Source organism: Carcharhinus amblyrhynchos, chromosome 8 (assembly GCF_965287045.1).
Source record: "Carcharhinus amblyrhynchos chromosome 8, sCarAmb.v2.hapA, whole genome shotgun sequence".
Taxonomy (NCBI): domain Eukaryota; kingdom Metazoa; phylum Chordata; class Chondrichthyes; order Carcharhiniformes; family Carcharhinidae; genus Carcharhinus; species Carcharhinus amblyrhynchos.
The window spans coordinates 27,401,246-27,420,819 of NC_137331.1; the positions used below are offsets into that span (position 1 = coordinate 27,401,246).

At 45.3% G+C, this 19,574-nt stretch overlaps 1 protein-coding gene across 3 annotated transcripts in view; it reads right to left on the reverse strand.

Annotated features, from left to right (window-relative positions):
• LOC145346474 (coiled-coil domain-containing protein 102A-like) overlaps positions 1 to 19,574 on the reverse strand; it is a 462,196-nt gene that overhangs the window by 383,787 nt on the left and 58,835 nt on the right. For all 3 annotated transcript variants that reach the window (XM_080193782.1, XM_080193783.1, XM_080193784.1), the window contains exon 2: positions 2,035 to 2,720. In XM_080193782.1, coding sequence (XP_080049908.1) covers positions 2,035 to 2,649 — 615 coding nt within the window. In that variant the 5' untranslated portion in view covers positions 2,650 to 2,720. The remainder of the gene's footprint in view (positions 1 to 2,034; positions 2,721 to 19,574) is intronic.

Genomic DNA, 19,574 nt, shown 5'->3' on the forward strand with positions numbered 1-19,574 from the left:
AAAAATACATTTACAATCATTCCACACAAAAAATCCTTCCTGAGAATGGTATTTTCAGGCTTAGCAGTTCCACGTAAATTTGTCAAAAAGTAGTCAAGAATACATCTGCTACCGAAAGCAAAATAGGATAATGATAAAAAGATGAATTATCATATCATAGCTGACAGGCCCCTCTTGGCTGGAAGTGATGATTAGTGCATGATATTTGCTAAGCCTGGGTGGATTGCATCTACCACATTTCCTACATCTGAATGATAAACGGACCAGAATTTTACCAGCACACCCGCCCCAATTCTGGGAGCAGGCAAGGTTCGGAGAACAACATTCTCTGTTAGCCTTGGACAGAATCATACGAACCTCCGAAGGACATGTTGCTAAAATTCCACCCATTGTGTTGCCTCCCTCATTACAGATAGCGGGGCTAGCATTATATAAGGGCATGTAGAAAACACAACTATTTTGATGATAAAAAGGTCCGATATCTCCTGTTTAATTATATGTTCTTGTTTGATTGAGAAACCTCAGAGTCAGCTACTGATGACTGTGCACACTAGGCTTTGGTTTAGCATAGGTTACATTTAGGGAAAAGGTAAAATACTGCGGATGCTGAAATCTGAAAGAAGAGCAGAAAATGCTGGAAAATCTCAGCAAGTCTGACAGCATCTGTGAGGAAAGAATCGAGCCAAGATTTAGAGTCTGGATCACCTTTCGTCACAGTTAAAGACACAGAAAATTGAACAAGATTTGTATTGTGACGGTGGATAGGGGCTGTAATTGGACAAATGGAATGTAAATGGTGATGATAAAGGCTGAGAAAGGTGCTAAGAGTGTCCATTAAGAGATCAGAATGTGTGAATGGCAAAACAAAGGTGAACAAAGGGAGACCTGAGGACTATTGCATTTGGCCCCAGGGGGATGGTTTGGAAGAGAAGATGGACAGCAAGGTTTCAGAAGTGGAAAAATAAAAGTATAAAGTTTTTTTCATTCATGAGTGCTGCTGGCTGGCCAGCATTTATTGTCCATCCCTAATTGCTCTTGAAGGGCAGTTGAGAGTCAAACACATTGCCGTGATTTCGAAGTTACATGTAGGCCAGACCAGTTAAGGATGACAGATTTCCTCCTCTCAAGGGCATTAGTGAACCAGATAAGTTTTTCCGACAATCAGCAATGGCTTCATTGTTAATTCCAGATTTTTTTGTATAATGAATTCAAATTCCTGCCATGGCAGGATTCGAACCCAGGTCCCCAGAATATTAGTTGAGTTTCTGGATTAGTACCTCTGGCGATAATACCACTAGGCCATCACCTCCCCTAAAAATGGATGACTAAGATGAAAAGAACAAATTATAGAATTCTTACAGTGCAGAAAGAGGCCATTCGGCCCATTGAGTCTGCACTGACCACAATCCCAGCCAGGCCAAATCCCCACATATTTACCCTGCTAATCCCCCTGACACTAGGGTCAATTTGACATGGCAAATCCACCAAACCCTGGACTCTGGGAGGAAACTGGAGCTCCAGGAGGAAACCCATGCAGACATGGAGAGAACATGCAAACTCCACACAGACAGTGACCTGAGACCAGGGGAAATAAAATAAATGGAAATGGAGTGAACGTGAAGGAGAGATTTCATGCTCTGAAGTTGTTGAACTCAACATTCAGTCAGGAACATTTTGGGAGAAAATTTCTTCTCACGCTCACATTGTGATTGACTGAGCTATCGAGGTCCCATGTTACAATCCCCTGAGCTTGGGCAGGGGTCAAAATCAGGCACATCCAAGGCTTGGCTGTGATGCCCCATGGATCAAGTGGTAGGCACTCACATCCCAGGGTAATCAATGCTCATGCAAAGGTACGTTTGTGCTCAATGAAGGGAGGGAGTGGAGAGTAAATTGGGGATGAATATGGGTGAAAAGGAGTGGGGAGTTGGGGGAAGGAGAAAAAGCTGTTCACAACATTCTATTGCACTGTTATTAAAAGTTGACTTTTGCATCAGCAGTTTGTACCTGGGAAGGGATTTCCATCTCACGTACCTTCTTTGGTGAGCCAGTGCGTTTATTTGGAGATGATGGATTGCTTTTACTTTCCACGTCTTTGACAGGCTCCTGTTCCAGCACATTGAGTTCATACTCCTCCAGTCTGACCAACAAGGCCTCAGGCTGAGCTTCCGCTGGCTTTGCTTCTCTCCTCACCTGCTCGTTCTCAGTCAACAACTCTTGCTTCTCTCTTTTCAGGGCAGCGAGCTCCTTCATGACCGACTCCAGCTTCTGCCGCATCTGCCGCACTTCCTCGCGGGCCTTGTTTCTTTCCGCCCTCACTTTGCTCCACTTCTCTCGCCAGTTGGCCGTGCAGTCGGACCACCAACGCATGGTCTTTTCCATCTGAGCAGCCCTGGCCCGGACCTCTTCCAGCTCCCGATGATACAGCCCTTCGATACTGTCCCAGTCACCGCACAAACCCACATGCTGGTTCAGCGGTAAGGCAGATTGAGACGGGGCCTGGAACCTGTGGACGGGTGAATCTGCGCTCAGCACGCCCTCAGACTGGTTTCCTTGCCCCAGCTGACCGTAGAGTTGTCTCGCAGGGGACGGTTGAACCTTTGAGGGTTGGGCCCCTTCCCCTCGTTTGGCAATGGGGTTTGAACTCATTATCCCTTACGCAAGAAAAAAAATCTTCTCAGTCCCTTTTCCACTTATTAAATCTTTCCATCTTCAATTCCCTGCAAAAAGAAGCAAGATGATTCATGAGATAAAAGGAGTAGACTCCACCTCCATTTTAGATGAAGCCTTTAAGATGCGATGCTTTTTCTGAGCATCTGACCACCCAAACTGAGTACATCTGAGCGAATATGAAATCTCAGTATCACTGACTGATCACCTCACTTCCCCTGCTAACACCCAAACCAGTTTCGTGCACAGTAATGCTATATTTTCTGAAAGAGCCCCTTCGTGCTCTGTTAATTTCAGCTGCAAAAACCTGAAAATGCAAATGCAAAAAGAGTTTTGAAATTCTGGCGGTTGTGATTTTCAAAGTTGTTGCCAAAGAACTTACCAAACATCTTAAGAAGAGAAAGAGAGGGGGGCCTTTCTAAATTCCAAGAGTTCTGCACCCATCTATTGCTCATTTACTTTTCCCATTACCACCATCTTTCACATTACAGCGTCAATCCTACTGTTGTTCAATCTCTCCTGCTTTCCCCCCATCACAGTCATTCCCTTTGTTCTGTATCACCCCTCTCCCAACCTCTTTCCCTTCCTCCTTACTTCCTTTAAGCCCATTAGGAACACAGGACCCCCACAGTGCAGAGGAGGCCATTCGGCTCAGCGAGTCTGCACCGACCATCTGACAGAGTATCTTACCAAGGTCCACCCCCCCAACCTATCCCCGTAACCCCACATATTTACCCCCCAAATCCACCTAAACTATACATCTTTGGACACTAAGGGGCAATTCAGCACACCCAATCCATCTGACCTGCACCTCTTGGACTGTGGGAGGAAACCGATGCATCTCTTGAACTTATATCTCGTTGCCGGATTTTAACGGCATGCCTGCTCCGGAATTGGGGCGGGCAAGGCTCGCAGGATGGCATTCTCCGTTCACTCCAGGAGGGATCGTACGAGCCTTGGGCAGGTGAGGTGGTAAAACTCCAGCACTTACGTTTGCGCACTCTGGTAGGAGATCAATGATCCACAACATTGGGCAGGATTTTCACAAGCCAAAGGTGGCAGGACGGACAGATCCGGAATTCTGCATCACCAACTGACGTGCTGGTTTTCCGACACCATTCTTAGGAAAGCCGGCTCAGGGACTGAAAAGTTCATACTCTGACCAGAGGCAGGTATCCAAGTGAGGGATGGATTAAAGCCCCTCTTACACATCAATTGGAATCGGGGGGGGGGGGTCCAACTCTACAGCCAAAACACAGCCAGTGGAAGGAGGCAGCTTCCAGGGAGGGGAAAGGGTGCCTGAGGAGGTGAAGGGTTGGGGAAGGGGAGGGTGGATGGAGGAGGTGGCTGGGCGCATGCTTCATCCTGCTATGGGTCTGCAGCCAAATCACAGCTACTCCTCTAACACAGGAGCTGCCTCTCCACCACTCAGCCTGGCAGCTATAGCCATTTCATAGAATCATAGAAACCCTTCAGCGCAGAAAGAGGGCATTCAGCCCATTGAGCCTACACCGACCACAATCCCACCCAGGCCTTATCCCCATAACCCCATATATTTACGTGCTAATCCCCCTGACACTGAGGGGCAACTTAGTATAGCCAATTAAACCAATCTGCACATCTTTGGACTGTGGGAGGAAATTGGAGCACTCAGAGGAAACACACGCAGACGGGGGGGGAGGATGTGCAAACTCCACACACTCACCTAAGGCAGGAATTGAATCTGGGTCCCTGGCACTGTGAGGCAGCAGTGCTAACCACTGCGCCATTGTACCTCCCTTGATTTGTAAATCAAATTTTTAAACTGGTCTTCCAAAGTGACTCACTCTCCTTCTCTCTCTCTGCACACATCAGCATTCCCATACTCATAGTCTTAGGATAAGGGATGGCAAATTTAAATTTACTCCTCAGGGAAACTACTCCTCAGGAGAATTCCCAAAGGGTTGTAAATCTGTGGAATCCGCTACCCCAAAATGCGGTGGACGCTGGGACAGTGAATAAATTTAAGGAGGAGTTAGACGAATTTTTAATTGGTAATGGGTTGAAGGATTAGGGGGAGAAGACAGAAAAATGGGGATGAGAAGCATATCAGCCATGATCGAATGGCAGAGCGGACTCAATGGGCTGAATGGCCTAACTCTGCTCCTTCATCTTAGAGACTTGTGAAGCTTGGAGGGATGTGGTTTATGGTGTGTATCACTGGAGGGCCTCCTGTTGGCCCTCCTGTCTTGGGAGGCCACTTCCAGTCCTTTGACTGCTAAACGCACCCTTTGACCCCGAACCATCAGCTCACGAAAAGGTGTGGGTAACTATTTCCAACGTGGTGTTGGGTTGGGACCCACACTGGATCCTGATATCAGTGCCCCATTCCCAAATGGAGTATCCAGCCCATTAACTTTATTTCAGTCCTCAATAGGTGCTGCATGACTGATTGATTATTTCCAGCAGTTTTTCTTCACTACTGCAGGCTCTGGAACTGGGCTGCAGCTCAAGCCCAAACATATCACCTTCAGATAGTTTTTATCCTATTAGATGATTAATTTTTTTTCATCCAACCTGTGTTTTAAAACAGATTAGGGATGGAGTACTAAATTAAAAGGTCAGGAGTGGGGTACAGGTCTGAGCTGAGCAGATAGCTGAGGTCTACTGGCTGGGCAGAGCAAGAGGAAGTTCTGGAGGAGGCAACAAAGGGAGAGAGGAAGGGGATAGGAGGATGGAAAATTCAGAAGCATTTGCAGGTGGAGGAGGGAGGAGGCCATAAAATCCTACAGTGTAGAAGGAGGCCATTTGGCCCATCAAGTCTGCACAGATCCCACCCAGGAACTATCCCCATAACCCTATGCACTTCCCCTAGCTAATCCCCCTGACACCACGGACAATTTAGCATGGCCAGTCCATCTTTGGACTGTGGGAGGAAACCAGAGCAATTGAACCTGGGTCCCTGATGCTGTGGTCAGCTGTGCTAACCATTGTGCCACAGATGAAACTGAAAAATAGTGAGAGAACAACCAGAACCCTGAGCAGCAACATGAAATAAAGTATACATCACTGGCTGCTGCTTGACTACGATAGCCGTGAAGGAAGCAGGAAACCTCTGCAAGAAGGAAAACAGACAGATCATAGAAACGAGGCCATGGTGTGTCCTCCAACTAGAGAGACAGAAATGGAGGGACATAGATGCACACTCTATGACAAGAGGCGCCAATGATCGCTGGCTCCTTGAACGCCAGGATTCGTTTCGGGCGCAGGAAAAAGTTTAAAAAGCTTACTCGTGCAACAAAGTTAAACATTAGGACCAGTCCTTGCAGTCTCTTTACGTATGTGGCATCCTTTCATTCAATAATTGCATGGTGTCTGAAGTGGAAGCAGGAGCAGTGAATAGCAAAATCTGTGCAGCAGTTAGACTTTGCTGGGAGTTTATTTTCTCTGTGACACTGTCCTGCTCACCGGAAGATCCTGCCCACTGCTTTATAATGATGCTGGATGAATATCTCTGGACCAGTTGATGTCTTTGTGTTTTTTTGACCATGTTAATATGTTGCTTTTTTGTTATTTTCCAGGCAAGGTTGCATTCAAGAAGCAGAGGGGAACAGACACCCTTAACAAAGAGGGGTTTGGGTCTGACTGACAGGAATATGGACAGCACAGTGGTTAGTACTGCTGCTTCACAGCGCCAGGGACCCGGGTTCAATTCCAACCTCGGGTCACTGTCTGTGTGGAGTTTGCACATTCTCCCCATGTCTGCGTGGGTTTCCTTCAAGTGCTCCAGTTTTCTCCCACAGGCCAAAGATATGCAGGTTGGGTGGATTGACCACACTAAATTGACCCTAGGATTAGGACAATTAACAAGGTAAATGTGTGGGGTTATAGGGATAGGGCCTGGGTGAGATTGTAGTTAGATTGGTACAGACTCGATAGGCTGAATGGCCTCCTTCTGTACTGTAGGGATTCTATGAAAGTCTCAATTACAATACTCTTGCTGTTATTAAGGAGAGGCCCCGCCTCCTCCTTTTCCTGTGGATGATCTCCATGTTCATCTCTCACCTCCTTCCTCTAGCACATCCATCGAGTTGAAAGGTAGCAGAGACACAGGGAGGCATGGTGGCACAGTGCTGCTTCACAGCGCTAGGGACCCGAGTTTGATTCCTGGCTTGGGTCACTGTCTGTGTGGAATTTGTATGTTCTTCCCATGTCTGTGTGTGTTTCCTCCGGGTGCTCCAGTTTCCTCCCACAGTCTGAAAGATGTGCTGGTTGGGGTGCATTGGCCATGCTAAATTCTCCCTCGGTGTATCCAAACAGCTGCCTGAATGTGGCGACTAGGGGATTTTCACAGTAACTTCATTGCGGGGTTAATGTAAGCCTACTTGCAACACTAATAATAAATAAACTTTAAAAAAAACAGGAGGATATTACAATTTTTGATGGCAGCTTCAGAGCATACACAAATCGCCCCGGCCCCTGGAGGACTAACCAGAGCTCTGATATTTCCTGTTTGGTTTCTGATTACTTATTCTGGTTCTGTTGCCTCTCAGCTCCACTGGCAGTCTCATGGAATATTATTACTGGTCATGAGAAAAAAGGGTATCACTTGGCTCGTCGCAGCCTGTGTGCTATCTGTGCTTCACTCTGTAACATTGAATAAACGCCTGGATTGCTGGAGTATAAATGCACCAGAGCAGCAGCCTTCATGTTTGGAAGGTGTTAAGGAATCAATGCTGAGATTCACTGATTAGTCGCGCACCAGTGAAGTGAAAATCCTTCCTGTAACTGAAATGAAGAGATGTGGAGATGCCAGCGTTGGACTGGGGTGGGCACAGTAAGAAGCCTCACAACACCAGGTTAAAGTCCAACAGGTTTAGTTAATTCCAAATAAACCTGTTGGATTTTAACTTGGTGTTGTGAGACTTCTTACTGAAATGATGAGGCCTGTCTCTCACTTGGGTCACACCAGGCTAAGTGAATGCAATCTTCCTCACCCACCCTAGGAACTGGCAAACTGGATAATATGATTGTTTAGTGGCCTCTGCAGTTTCAAATATGGTTGAGCAGAGCACTAGAACTCTCTGCTGTCCTTCAAAAGGTGCAATATTGATCACGAAAATTACAAATTCTATCCATCTCCTGCCAGAGAAACAGTGTGAACAGTATGAGTGGTCATGTATGGTGTTTTCCTTTGGGTTCAGCGAGAGATACAGCAAAAAACCAATAGAATCTCCAACACCTCTTTAGGTATCGCCCTCTGGAGGCTGGGAGCTCTATGTTTCCTCATGGCTGCTGCCATCTTGGCTCATTGTTTTGCACTGTGATCATGGTTCCAGCCCTGAACATTTCCTTTTACCTGTTGGGTTTTCAAAGCCCAAAGAAACCAAACCAAAATGAGTAACTAATAAAAATTATTTTTAAATTCCTTAAAATATTTTACAGACCAATCGGCCTGCTGAAAGCGGATTGAATCACAGAATTGTTATGGTACAGAAGGAGGCTATTTCACCCATTGTCTGCAGCGCCTTTTCAAACAAGCATCATGACTTAGTATCATTCCCCTGCCTTTTTCCCATATCTCTGCACATTGTTTCTATTTAAATAATCAGCTAATGCCCTCTTGAATGTCTTGATTGAACCTGCCTCCCCCACACTTCCATGCAGTGCATTCCAGACCCGACCCACTCACTGCGTCAAAAGTTTTTTTCACATCGCATCTGCTTCTTTTGTAAATCACTTTAAATCTGTGCTCTCCCGTTCTTGATCATTTTAAAAGCAGGAACAGTTTCTCCCTATCTATTCTGTCCAGTCCCTCATGATTTTGAGCATCCAATTCAAATCTCCTCTGAGCCTTCTTCTCTCAAAGGAGAACAGTCACAGCATTTCCAATCTATCCAAAATAACTGAAGTTTCTCATCCCTGGAACCTTTCTTGTAAACCTCTTCTGCATTCTCTCCAAAGCATTCACATTCTTCCTATAGTCTGGCACCCAGAACTGTGCACAATATTTCAGCTGAATTCTAATTAGTGCCTTGTATAAGTTCAGCATAATCTCCTTGCCCTTCTACTCAATATCCCTATTAATAAAACCCTGAATACTTTGTGTTTTATCAACTGCTCTCTCCACCTGTCCTGCCACCTTCAATGGCCTATGCACATATACATCAGGGTCTCTTTGCTCCTGCAGCAGAGGACCTTTTGTAAGGTTCATGACAAGTGTCCAACCGACCGTAAGTTTCCCAAGCGTTTTCTTTAACGCAATCAGCTCTGCACTGGAAATTGATGCGGAGCTCATAATGGAAATGTCACTGAAACTCATGGAATATTATTACTGGTCATGAGAAAAAAGGATATCACTTGGCTCGATTAATGGGCCAGGGACAGTGTTCATGCTGGGCCCGCTACTGTGTGTGTGTGTGTGTGTGTGTGTGTGTGTGTGTGTGTGTGTGTGTGTGTGTGTGTGTGTGTGTGTGTGTGTGTGTGTGTGTGTTTGTTTGTTTGTGTGTTCCCTTCCCCTGTCCCCAGCTGGGAATGGTTCCCGTCAGCGGGTTTACAATTGCTCCCCACTAATGGGGAACAGGCATCCTCACTCTGTTGGTGTTGACAGAGGCCATTGAGGCCCCCTCAGGAGGTCAGGAGCAAGGGAGGGTGTCTGTTGGGCAGTGCCAGCCTGGCACCCTGGCACTGTCCAAGGGGCAAGCAGGCATTGCCCACTGGGCACTGGACAGCACCAAAGAGCCAGGCCAGCGGGCGTGGGGCATTCCGGGGGGTATGGGGGCGATCAGTCGGGGGGGGGGCGGGGTGGACTTGTTGCCACTGTACAAGCAGGATCAGTGGGAGAGGGAGGGGAGAGGGTGATCGGGACTGGCTATCGCTGGGAGGTGCAAGGAGGGGTTCTTGAGCCTGTTCATCGGTGGGGGGGGGGGTGTGGATCACGGCTGGCTATGGGAGGATTAAGGGAGATCGGAGCTTGCCCGGGGGGAGAGATTGGGCTGGCCAGGGGGCAGAGTGGGGGAAGGGTGGTAAGGAATACCAGCGATTAGGAGGGGGTGTCAGGAAGGCCAATGATCTGGAGACGTTCCAGGGAAGGCCAGTAATTGGAGGCCAGCAAGCGTGAGGCCTCCGATCACTTAATCTTTACAGTTTCACTTTTAACTACAATTTAAATTTAATTGTAAATTTAAAGTTTATTCATTAGTGTCGTAAGTAGGCTTACATTAACAATGCAATTAAGTTACTGTGAAAATCCCCTAGTTGCCACACTCTGGCGCCTGTTCGGGTACACTGAAGGAGGATTTAGTACATCTTTCGGACTGTGGCAGGAAACCGGAGCACCCGGAAGAAACCCATGCAGACACGGGGAGCACCCAGAGTAAATCACATGTACTGCCACACGTGACTCGATGCCCAGTCATAGAGTCATAAAGCTTTATAGCATGGAAAAAGGCCCTTCGGCCCAACTTCCAGAAAACTCACAAAGGCTCCTTCAACAGCACCTTCCAGAGCCACAGCCATCACCATCTAGAATGCCAAAGGCAGCATATGGATGGGAATACCACCATCTGCATGCTCCCATTCAAGCCACCCACCATCCTAACTTGCAAATATATCTTTGTTCCTTCACTGTCACTGGGTCAAAATCCTGGAACTCCCCTCTTAACAGCACTGTGGGTGCACTTACATCACTTAGACTGGAGCTGTTCAAGAAAAAATTTCACCACCACCTTCAAGGGCATTTGGGGATAAGCAATAAAAAAATGCTAGCCTAGCCAGTGACACCCACAGTGCATGGAATAACTTTTTTTTAAGCTCTTGTGCTTTTCCTCAAAAAACATTCACTTTTGCCTGACTTCCAGTACTTGCTTTGGAAAAAATGCACCTTCGCTTTAAGCAGTGCTCACCAGTTTTAAGTAGTGCTGTCTTAGACACATAGGAACATCGGAATTAGGAGCAGAAGGAGGCAAATTCAGCCCTTCGAGCCTGTTCCATCATTCAATCAGATCATGGCTGATCTTTCCTTCATCTTAAAGCCACCTCCCCACCTGTTCCTCAGATCCCCCTTTCCCTTTATTAAAAATATGTCAATCACCTCCTTGAAACCATTCAACGATTCAGACTCCACCGCGCTCTAGGGCAACAAGTTCCACCAATTCACCACCCTCTGTGAGAAGTAGTTCCTCCTCATCTAAGTTTTAAATCTACCGCCTCTCAACCTGTACCTGTGACCTCTTGTTCTAGATTGCCCCATAAGAGGAAATATTTGATCTGTTTTTATTTCATCAATCCTGTTTAAAATGTTATATACCTCGATCAGATCCCCTCCCATCCTTCTAAATTCCAGCGAGTATAAGCCCAAACTGTCTAATCTCTCCTCACACGCAACCCTTTCATCCCAGAATCAATCTGGTGAACCTCCTCTGAACTACCTCCATTATCACCACATTCTTCCTCAATTAAGGAGACCAAATCTGGACACAATCCTCCAGATGTGGGCTCACCAACACCCGATACAATTGCAACACTTCTCTACTTTTCTACTCCAATCCTTTTGCAATAAATGCCAGCATCCCATTTGTCTTTTCTATGACATGCGGCCTTGCTTGATCTCATGCTAGCCTCTCATGACTTTGCGCACCTTCTCGAGGATGCAGCCACTCAACATTCTTACATTCTACGCAGTTATTTCATAGAGCAGGGAGCACAGAGTTACCTGCTTTGGAAGGAGAAGCTGTGGAATAATAATGTATTGTGATTTTGTACGCTTGTATTTGCCTCTTTTCAAATTTCATGGCAAATGGATCAAATCTTGCTGGAGCACTGCATTTCATAGTGCACACCATTAGAAAGAACTTTTATCAGCATTCAGTTTAAAAGAAAATTGCATGTAACATGCTAGAAGTGAAGGCAACAGCAGCCACCGGACATCTGAAGGAACAATGAACACAGAACTGTATCTGCTTAACCAATAAAAGGTAAGGATTGAGAAAGAAGCTGCGAAGGAGGTTGAATTCAATGTCCATACAAGTGCAGGAATAGAGAGGGGAAAAAAGACTAAGAGAATATTAAGGAAAAAAATAGAACATTGTGGGTGAGACTCTCCAGCCTCCCAGCCACATGTTCTCGTCAGTGGTAGGTGGCACCTTGTTTGCTAGCAATGGGATTCTCTGGTCCCACTGCTGTCAATGGGAATTCCCACTGATGTCACCCCACATCAGTGGGAAACCCACACGTGCTGCCGACAGGACCAGAGAATCCCACCGGCGAGAACAGCCAGAGAACTCCAGCCATTTACTTTTTAACAAACCTCTAAAAAGATTTTGCAACATGCAGGAATGAGATTTAACTGCTTGAATTGGTCCCTATCTGGGCCCCTGAGATTGACAGGCATTGCATTCATACTCAATGCATTGTTAGAAGAGGTATCCTCAATTGTAATCATCATCAAACCTTCAGTGGTGGGTACAATGGAGGATTAGTATGCAAATCCAGCATAAATTCTTAAAATTAATGAGGAGGCCAAGATCTAGGAGTCATTTGTTCCAAGTCAATGGCAGGACATTGTAAATAAATCAACCATGAAGTTCTGGAGATCCATACCCCATAGCGATTATATTAATTCCCTGAATTCATTGGCTGAGTTGCAGATTGATAATGGCACATCACAAACAAACCATTATCTTCTTGCAGCAAGGTTTTGGCAATTGTCTATCAAGCCCAATTGGATTTACATCCAGTAAACCCTGGAACGTGCAATGCATTTCTCAAGAGTTGTGCGAAAGTAGAATGGGCCGAGTTTCCATGTGACGGTATCCCCTGTTCCTTCGGAAATATGGCGAGCTTCCACTATTTACTCCCCTCCACAGCACACTGAGCTCAGGAATTCATAATGTGGCCCAGAAAGATTTATTCTGCTAAGCTGTGGTTTTAGTCTCTGTAGGTTTTACAGCCATGGAACTAATAATCTCTGGCAACATTTTTAAAACATTAATAATGAAATATTGGCATTTGAGTTGTTGGATCATAAAAGCTCTAAAACATGTATTAAGTAGTATTTCTTTTATGACAGAGTGGAAAGTGCTAACGGGCATTGCCTTCTAAGACTTTTTATTGTCTTGTATTTACACAATCCAAACTTTATAGCAAGATTCATGCGTAAGAGAAAAGCATAACGACTGTTTGAAATTATCTTCTCGTCCAGCTAAGCTCCATATTCCAAATAAGTAAAATAACAGAATGTTTAAGCGGTGACTCCAGTACACAATAAAATCTTTGAACCACAGAAGTTAACAGCACCGAAAGCCTTTCCTAAAAGCCCAAGTGAGACCCTCTCCAAGGCATAACGTGCCAAGGAATGATCACAGGATAATGACAATGATTGCAGTTATCATCATGTCTCTTATCTTCATCTGTTGTCAGTGCATGAAGCCACATTGTACTAGCGGCCATCCAACGTACACTTTCAAAAACTCAAATTCCAGCACCTTAACATTTTCAGTTTAAGATTTTTTGAAGTTTATTTCTCAGTGTCAGAAGTAGGCTTACATTAACACTGCAATGAAGTTACAATGAAGTTACAATGAAGCCACTGATGAACATAGGTTGCTCAAAAAGGAGGCATCCTACCTTGCCCAGCCACCAGTACACCAGGCTGTTCCTGGACACTTGCCATTGATCTCCCCCCTGCTAAAGTCCCAGTGGTGGTGGGAGGAGGTCCTTAAGCACTATTAATTGGCCACTTAAGGGCCTCAGTTAGCTCACAGGGATGGGGGCTACACAACTCTTCACTTCCCTCAGGTAACCCATTACAGTTGGTGGGCAGGGTAATTAAGTGTTGGCATGGCACCACTACATGGCACACAATGTTGCAGCCCCTCAACTGCCATCTTTCCCCTGGGAGCTGTAAAACTTAGGCTATAGACCTTGATTTTAACTGAGGGTCATTGTTTTGGAGATGGACGTTGCATATACTGGGCGCGGGAGAGATAAAACCTCAGGACATTTTAAAATGCAGGAAATTAATTTAATTCTATTTAACCATTTAAGTGGGAAATGACTCTGCTGTAAAATGTGTGCTCCATAGGTTGTCCACCCTGCAGATAAATCCAGAATACCATTTGTTGGGCTACACTGCAAGGATCTCCACAGTTAAGACAGGAGGATGAGATTGCAACAGTGGAGGTCTTAAAATTTATTTCTTGAGACTGGTGGGACACTCCTAGACCCTGAAGGAAATAGCCTGGTTGAATTAAAATTGGGATCATAAAAGCATTAATGGGCTTGAGGTTTCTGTTGCCTTGTTTATATTTTGCCAAGATACATGTAAAACAAATGAAGAGAACTCTCAGTAAAGTGCATACCTCAGCCACACTGTGTAAACACAATGTTATTACAATTTCACTATCCCTTTGACGCTTTTCCTTGTCTGGTTGAGACTCTAACTACAAAGCTGAAGAGGGAAATATTTTCCATGACAGCTGCCATCCCACTGAAAAGGCTTCAGGCCAATCCATATCTAACAACCTGCTCTGAAAACTCTGCTCACATTTTGACAGCTGTGACAAATTCCAGCACAATGCACAGCATTCTAAAACAATCAACAACTGTCTAAATAAAACAACCCGCACATCCTTAAACAAAGTCAATTTTCCCTGCCCCCTCCACCATCAATGTTAACGGATCCGTAAAGATTCCAGGATCTCAATTCACAACACTATGAAAAGCTAATCAATTCCTCCTTAGCCAATATCCTGCATACCAAGTTTGTTGAAATCTGCCCATTAGTTTTTGAGCTGTATTATTTACAGACGAACAGACTAACAAACAGGGTTATAAACATTACCTCTGCCCACCACCAGTGGCATCTTTAAAGAAACTTTGAGATCTGGCTGAAAGTCAAGGGCCCCCTAGCACATGATACCTGATAGGATGCAAAAAGCATGAGAGAAGATGGCATAAATCGAATAGTGATAAGGTGATGCCAGACTTGCTTTTAGAAATTCTACGGATTGTAGGGGTAAAGAAAAGCCAATTGAGAGAGTTACACAATGAGGAGCTCCTGGAAAAGAGTAAAATCAGAACAACTGGAGTGAAGCAACACAAATGTAAGTTTGTGCTAAGGATATGGTTACAGATAACTGCTTTACATTAGTGTTATGTTACATGCTACACTGTAGCACAGTGATTAGCACAGCTGCCTCACAGCATCAGGGGTCTGAGTTCAATTCCCAGTGTAGGTCACTGTCTGTGTGGAGTCTGCACGTTCTCTCTGTAGCTGCTTGGGCTTCCTCCGGGTGCTCCAGTTTCCTGCCACAATCTGAAAGACTGCATTGACCTTGTTAAATTCTCGTTCAGTGTGCCCAAATAGGCACCCTGTCAGCCTAATCCAGGCGAGACCCTGGACTTGCCTTCATCAGGCTCCATCATGTAGAGGAAAGGGTGAACGCTAGTATTAGCTACTGAGTGTGTGCGTAAGGAGCTATATCACAGTGATGTCTCTCATTGAAAGAGGGGCGAGAAGCACCCATGAGAGGAGCTATAGTCACATCCTAATTTTCTATAAACTTGTAAATAGTTGGCTATCTCCTGATGTTCTGCAACCATGTTAGCCATGTAAATAGAAGGGTTTTGAAGGAAAAACCATTGCCTTCAGCAAGGTCATTTCTACATTAAGAAAACTCATATTATTGTTGAGTTATCTCCTGAGATAACTCAACAGGAATAGATGGTGGCAGCACCTACAGAGGAACAATAGGAAATGGTGGAAGACTACCCAAAGAGAAGCCCAGCAGTGAGTTGCGAGTGAAGAAATTTGAGGCCAACCCAACAACCACATTGAGAATGAAAACATGAGCACAGCCCAGCAACTAGCAAGGCAAGCGATGCTGGAGGAGACATCCTCGGACCAGGGTGAGCAATAACCTCTACCCAACCTCTCCCAGAAATCTTCCAGAATGTAGAGAGGCCCCTGACAAGCTATGCAATGGCAAAACCGGAGAACATCTTTCACCCTCCAACTGCAATGCTTCAGGTCTTGTGAGTGAAAGTAACAAAGACCAGTGCCAAGTGTTCTTGTTATTTTTTGATTCCCAGATGTTATTAATAATCACACTTTAAGCTTGTAAAGATCAGAAACTCTTTGTGTTCAATTTAGCCGTGCCGCCTGGCTGAAGAGAAGAACCACATTGAACTGGTTCCATTATACTTCACATGAGTCTTTAGTGCAGCGGTGAAATGTGGCTTCATAGAACCATGGAATCCCTACAGTGCAGAAGGAGGCCATTCGGCCCATTGAGTCTGTACCGACTACAATCCCACCCAGGTTCTCCTCCCATAACCCCACATATTTATCCTGTTAATCCCCTGACATTAGGGTCAATTTAGCATAGCCAATCAACTTAACCTACGCGTCTTTGGACTGTGGGAGGAAACTGGAGCACGCGGAGGAAGCCAATGCAAACGCAGGGAGAAAGTGCAAACTCCACACAGACAATGACCTGAGGCCAGAATTGAACCCGGGTCTCTGGCATTTTGAGGCAGCAGTGTTAACCACTGTGCCACTATACCGCCCTGGAACACCTACACATAACACATTAGTTCCTAGCTAAGTATCTCCCAGCTACTTACAAATATTTTTGTAAAGGGTACCCCCCATTCCCCCCTCCTCCATCCGGTGGGTCTGAATGTTCCCAATGTTCTTTGTCTCATTTTTTCCACCTTTCATTGCTTCCTCAAACAGAAGGAATTGCAGCATGCCAGTCATCAAGTCACAGAGTGATTCAGTGCAGAAAAGACTCTTTGGCCCATCAAGTCTGCACCAACAATAACTACCACTCAAAGTGCGTTACTCTCTTTCACGTTCTTCCACCAACTGACTCAAGAACAGCTTCTTCCCTGCTGCCATCAGACTTTTGAATGAACCTACCTCACATTAAGCTAATCTTTCTCTATGCCCAAGCAATTACTATAACAGTACATTCTGCACCCTCTCCTTTACTTCTCCACTCTGTACTCTATGAAAGGTATGCTTTGTCTGCATAGCACACAAAAAAAATACTTTTCACTGTAAACTATTACATGTGATAATAATAAATCAAATCAAATCAAATCCCATTTTCCTGCATTTGTCCCATATCCTTGAATATTATGGGGGACACGATTCTCCCAAAAAAATTCTAAGTGTCAAAACTCGAGTAAATCCCGCTGTTTTCAGTGGGAGTTTCAAAATGAATCCCCCACACTCTGTGCACTGCAGAGTGCACTAACATGAATCACGCTGAAAGTCAGTGGCCGGGGCCTACTCCCACTGGAGAGGCCAGTGGAATAGTGCTGGGTGGGCCACTGTGCGTGCACCAATCTGTCACAGCAGAGATCGGTGCATCTGCAGTATCCCCGCATTGCCAGTCTCCCGATCACTGGTCAGCCTTGCGACCCCACATTGCTGCCCCTCCCCCAACATAGCCTGATTGCTGATCCCCCTCTAGATCCCCATCATCCTCTGAATGAAAGGGTTTTCTTCTCAAATCCCCTCTGAATCTCTTACCCCTCACTCTAAAACTATGCCCCCACCCCCGTGATTGACCCCTCGATCAAAGGAAACAGACGCTCCCGACTCACCCTGTCCATAGCCCTCACAATCTTATACATCTCAATCATGTCCCATCTCAGCCTTCCATGCTCTGGAGAAAACAATACAAGCCTATCTAGTCTTTTCAGTGTGTGAATGCAGACCGGAAATGTGTCCTAATTTCTCAATTAAATGTCACTAATGTCCTGCATTGCTTTGCGTTCCATGGTTGAATGGAACCCTTTGTTTTGATTCAAGTCACATGGAATTATAATTTGCATCAAAGGAATAAATACAGACGAGCTTCAGAACTTTTAAGCGCTCGTAGATTCAGGTCTGTCAATGGAAATCATGGCAGCTTTGCACTGTCCTACAGACAGGGAAGAATGAAATGTAATTAAAACATGATTTTACCATATAAATGAATCCATCAGTCTCCCCCACAGTCACTAAAAAAAAGGAGCCCAGTAAATTTCACACACGTAGTGTTTTCATTACACAAAACGATTCTAGTCCAAAGAATGGAAAATTAAAATGATTAAACCTTGACTGTCTGAAGACAGATTGCTTGGAAAGGCCCTGAGGTGAGTGGTCCCATCTGCAATGTAGACGTACCAGGAATCACAACAACACCAATTGAATACTTTACTTTTGCACAAACAACAAAGAATGGTTATAGTCCAATGTATTTCCTCTCATTTCTCTGCAAATCGCTGGCTGTATCCGGAATTTAAATCTGGATCAAATTTAGACCTCGCCTAAAGCTAATGTAAACCACACTATTGTGCGGCGAGATACTTTTTGTAGAAGACTTAGACTATGAGCCATGATTAAACTGAAATGCACTTTGTTCCGACTTTGGAAAAGCTCTTTTGCTTTCTGTCAGCCGGATGAAGTGAGCCTTTTGACATGGCAGTGTGGCGAATGAGTGGTCTGGGCACACTGACAGGCTGTCATCCCCTCTGCTTGAGGAAGGAATGGCTTTTCATGTGACCAAGGAAATTTTAAGCTGCTATTTCGAGTTTCAAAAAAAAGGAGAAAGACTCTGAAAGGAGAAAAATGTGACTAAAAGCACAGGGAAATTCAGACTTGAGGACGTGATGTGTAATTGCTGCATCCAATCGTACAAATATTTTAGCCAACTGAAACGGATAGGCCATTACTCTGAAGAAGACATGATTGCTGTGGGGCTAAAACTGATAATGTTCTTAAAAGTTAATACTGTACAGCAGTAATGGACAATCTAGGCTAGTCAGCAGGCTGCATGAGTGGCCCTCTTTCATACCAGTGGGGGAGCGGCATGGTGGCACAGTGGTTAGCGCAGCTGCCTCACAGCTCAAGAGACCCAAGTTCTATTCTGGCCTGGGTGACTGGCTGCATGGGTTTCCTTTGGGCGCTCCGGTTTCCTCCCACGCTCCAAAGATCTGCTGGTTAGGTTGATTGGTCATGCTAAATTTCCCCTCAGTGTCAGGGGGAATTAGTTGGGTAAATACGTGGGGTTACGGGGATCAGGCCTGGGTGGGATTGTAGTCCTCCCCCTGCACTGTAGGGATTCTAAAAGAAAAAAGATTGAAATCAGGCTTATTCACTGACTATAATCCTTGAACAAGATTAAATATGTTCAATAGATACTGAATATTTCATAATGCATTATAGAAAATGTTTAATCATTCATATATTAATAGAACTGTCTTCAACTTCAAGTGGTAAAAACAAAAGAAATATTCACGCTTGAGTGGACACAGAGGAAGCACATAGCTCTCCCAGTCAATGTTGTGTGCGAACAGCATGCACCTCATTTCATGCACCTTTGCTTTTCGTGTATATCATAGAATCCCTACAGTACAGAAGGAGGCCATTCGTCCCATCAAGTCTATGCCGACCACAATCCCACTCAGGCCCTATTCCTGTAAGCCCACACATTTACCCCTGACACCAAGGGACAAGTTAGCAAGGCCAATCCACCTAACCCGCACACCTTTGGACAGTGGGAGGAAACTGGAGCACCCAGAGGAAATTCATGTAAGCATGGGGAGAAAGTACAAATTCTGCACAGATTGTAACCCGAGGTCAGGATTGAACCTGGGTCCCTGGTGCTGTGAGGCAGCAGTGCTAACCACTGTGCCACTGCGCCGCATATCACTCCAGTTATACCAGTAGGAAGAAAACCACATGGATAGAAGCCAGTGGAACGTGGCAGCTTGAGTATGGACACATTCAACATGTTGGGCAGGATTCTCCTTCTATTCACGCCTGCGGAATTCTGTGGTCCTGCTGCAGTGGACAGATCTTCATCTGAACGCCAAATTCTCTGTCCATACTCGCAATGCCAGCAGGGCATGAATGGTCAGCGAATTCC